Source organism: Atta cephalotes, assembly GCF_000143395.1.
Source record: "Atta cephalotes unplaced genomic scaffold scaffold00015, whole genome shotgun sequence".
In the NCBI taxonomy this organism is placed as follows: Eukaryota; Metazoa; Arthropoda; class Insecta; order Hymenoptera; family Formicidae; genus Atta; species Atta cephalotes.
In genome coordinates this window covers 5,286,822-5,288,705 of record NW_012130079.1, presented here as the reverse complement: position 1 = coordinate 5,288,705, position 1,884 = coordinate 5,286,822, and the positions used below count along the sequence as shown (strand labels likewise).

The 1,884-nt window shown below is 33.9% G+C and overlaps 1 protein-coding gene across 1 annotated transcript in view; it reads left to right on the top strand.

Moving 5' to 3' along the window:
* The first annotated feature begins 709 nt into the window (after nt 1–709).
* The window catches only part of LOC105618111 (monocarboxylate transporter 12), an 11,767-nt gene continuing 10,592 nt past the window's right edge, over nt 710–1,884 (top strand). Inside the window, exon 1 of the mRNA XM_012199651.1 lies at nt 710–838. Within this exon, the coding sequence (XP_012055041.1) occupies nt 710–838 (129 nt within the window). The remainder of the gene's footprint in view (nt 839–1,884) is intronic.

Below are 1,884 nucleotides of genomic sequence, written 5' to 3'. Positions count from 1 at the left end.
AACTATGTACATTTATTCAACTATACATTTTTATTTTACATATAAATCTTATTATAGTATATTTGTTACCTTTATAAGTTAACTACACTGAAAGATCAATTTTGCTGAAGTATTTAAACATTTAGATAAATATAGCTCTAAAAAATAATTGTATTGGACTATCAAAATAATTATATATATAATGAAGCATGATAAGCAATGCAGCCAAAAGCACTAGTTTTTATGCAAGAATTTGACATCTTAGCAATCAGTTTAAACATCCTATATAATTATTTTGATAATTCAACAAAATTATTTATAGATCTGTATTGAGCTACATTTTTTAGTGAAACCATTCTTTCCGTATTCTACTATGTTTTTTTTCAGAATATAAATCAAAGACATAAATAAAGTATGAATGTCATCCATGTATAAAATTAGTTGACAAAAACGAAAGAAATAGGACGTAAAAAGACGATCTATCTCTATCTCTTTCTACTGAACCAATCATATCTTAGAAAGAAAAGGAGATTGGCTGTCTTCATGCTTCCTTTCTCTCATTTTTGTTGACCACATTTGATATACTATTTAGATACGGATGGCATGGCCCATGCTCTTTGATAAATCAAGTATATCTTTAACATCAGATTAAATTTATCGACATTGTATCTGCCATCGTTGAACAGATTTTAAGTGATGTTTTGCCCGTTTTAGATATTCGGGAGGGACGATGTCAACAACGGTGGACAAAGTGGATGATCAAATTTCCGACGCTAATAAGCCGCAGCAAAATGGTCACGAGAATAACAAGAGCGAGGAGCTGCAGCTTGAGGATGTCAATGATAATAACAACGACGAGGTGATTTTCCGCGACATTTTCTCGCGTGTAGGTGCATCGAAATGCAGAAGATGCAAAAAATCGTGCCGTATGCTATTACTCGTACAGCTGTCAGTCCTGTCTGCACGATCTGTCTGTACGCTCGCGTTGAGAGCGACGGACAGATCGTGCGCTGTAAAACTGCAAACGCGATATCGTTTTATTTGCGACACATAATGAACCCGATAGTAGTCGTTGTCTCGCTGTGGGTCATTCAGGGGCGGATACGCGTTCCCGACTGAATTTTTTTTATCTGTCTGTCTGGAAATTAACAACGCGAGCACGAACAACGCGGACGACGATAAAACTCCTCTTGATTTTTATACCGCGAATGACTGACAACATGTACCACTTTCTGCTCGAATAAGTTGGAACATTCGGACAACAAATCTCTTTGAATTACACGTATTCAATCGTGGAGAAAAGTATTTCTGTTATCAATAGAAATGAAAGCCGTTGTGATGATTTTCTGAATTGTAAGAAACACTTCACTAATGATTTTGCTCTTTTTATGAAGTCGTTGTATTTAAATTGATTCAGATTATAGAGAATAAATCGACCAAATGAATTAATAAGCGGATAAGTTATTTATAATATAATAGTAGTATGTAATTATAATGATTATCATACACAAAAGAACATTTGCTAAATGTTTAAAAATTTAGTTAGATATAGATCTGAAAATAATTTTGTTGCACCAAAATAATTATATAGGAAACTTAAACACGACGAGAGCAGTGCTGCAAAGTTTTGATATTCTAGCAATCATCTTGAGCGTCCTACATACTTACTTTGATAATTCAATAAAGTTATACACACAACACACGCACGCACACACACGCGCGCGCGCGCGCGCACACACACACACACACACACACACACACACACACACACACACACACACACACACACACACACACACACACACACTACTTATTTATTTATTTTATTTTATTTATTTACTTTCTTTTACTTTACTTTATTACTTTTACTAACTTAACTTTCTTTACTTTAACTTAAACTTTAAA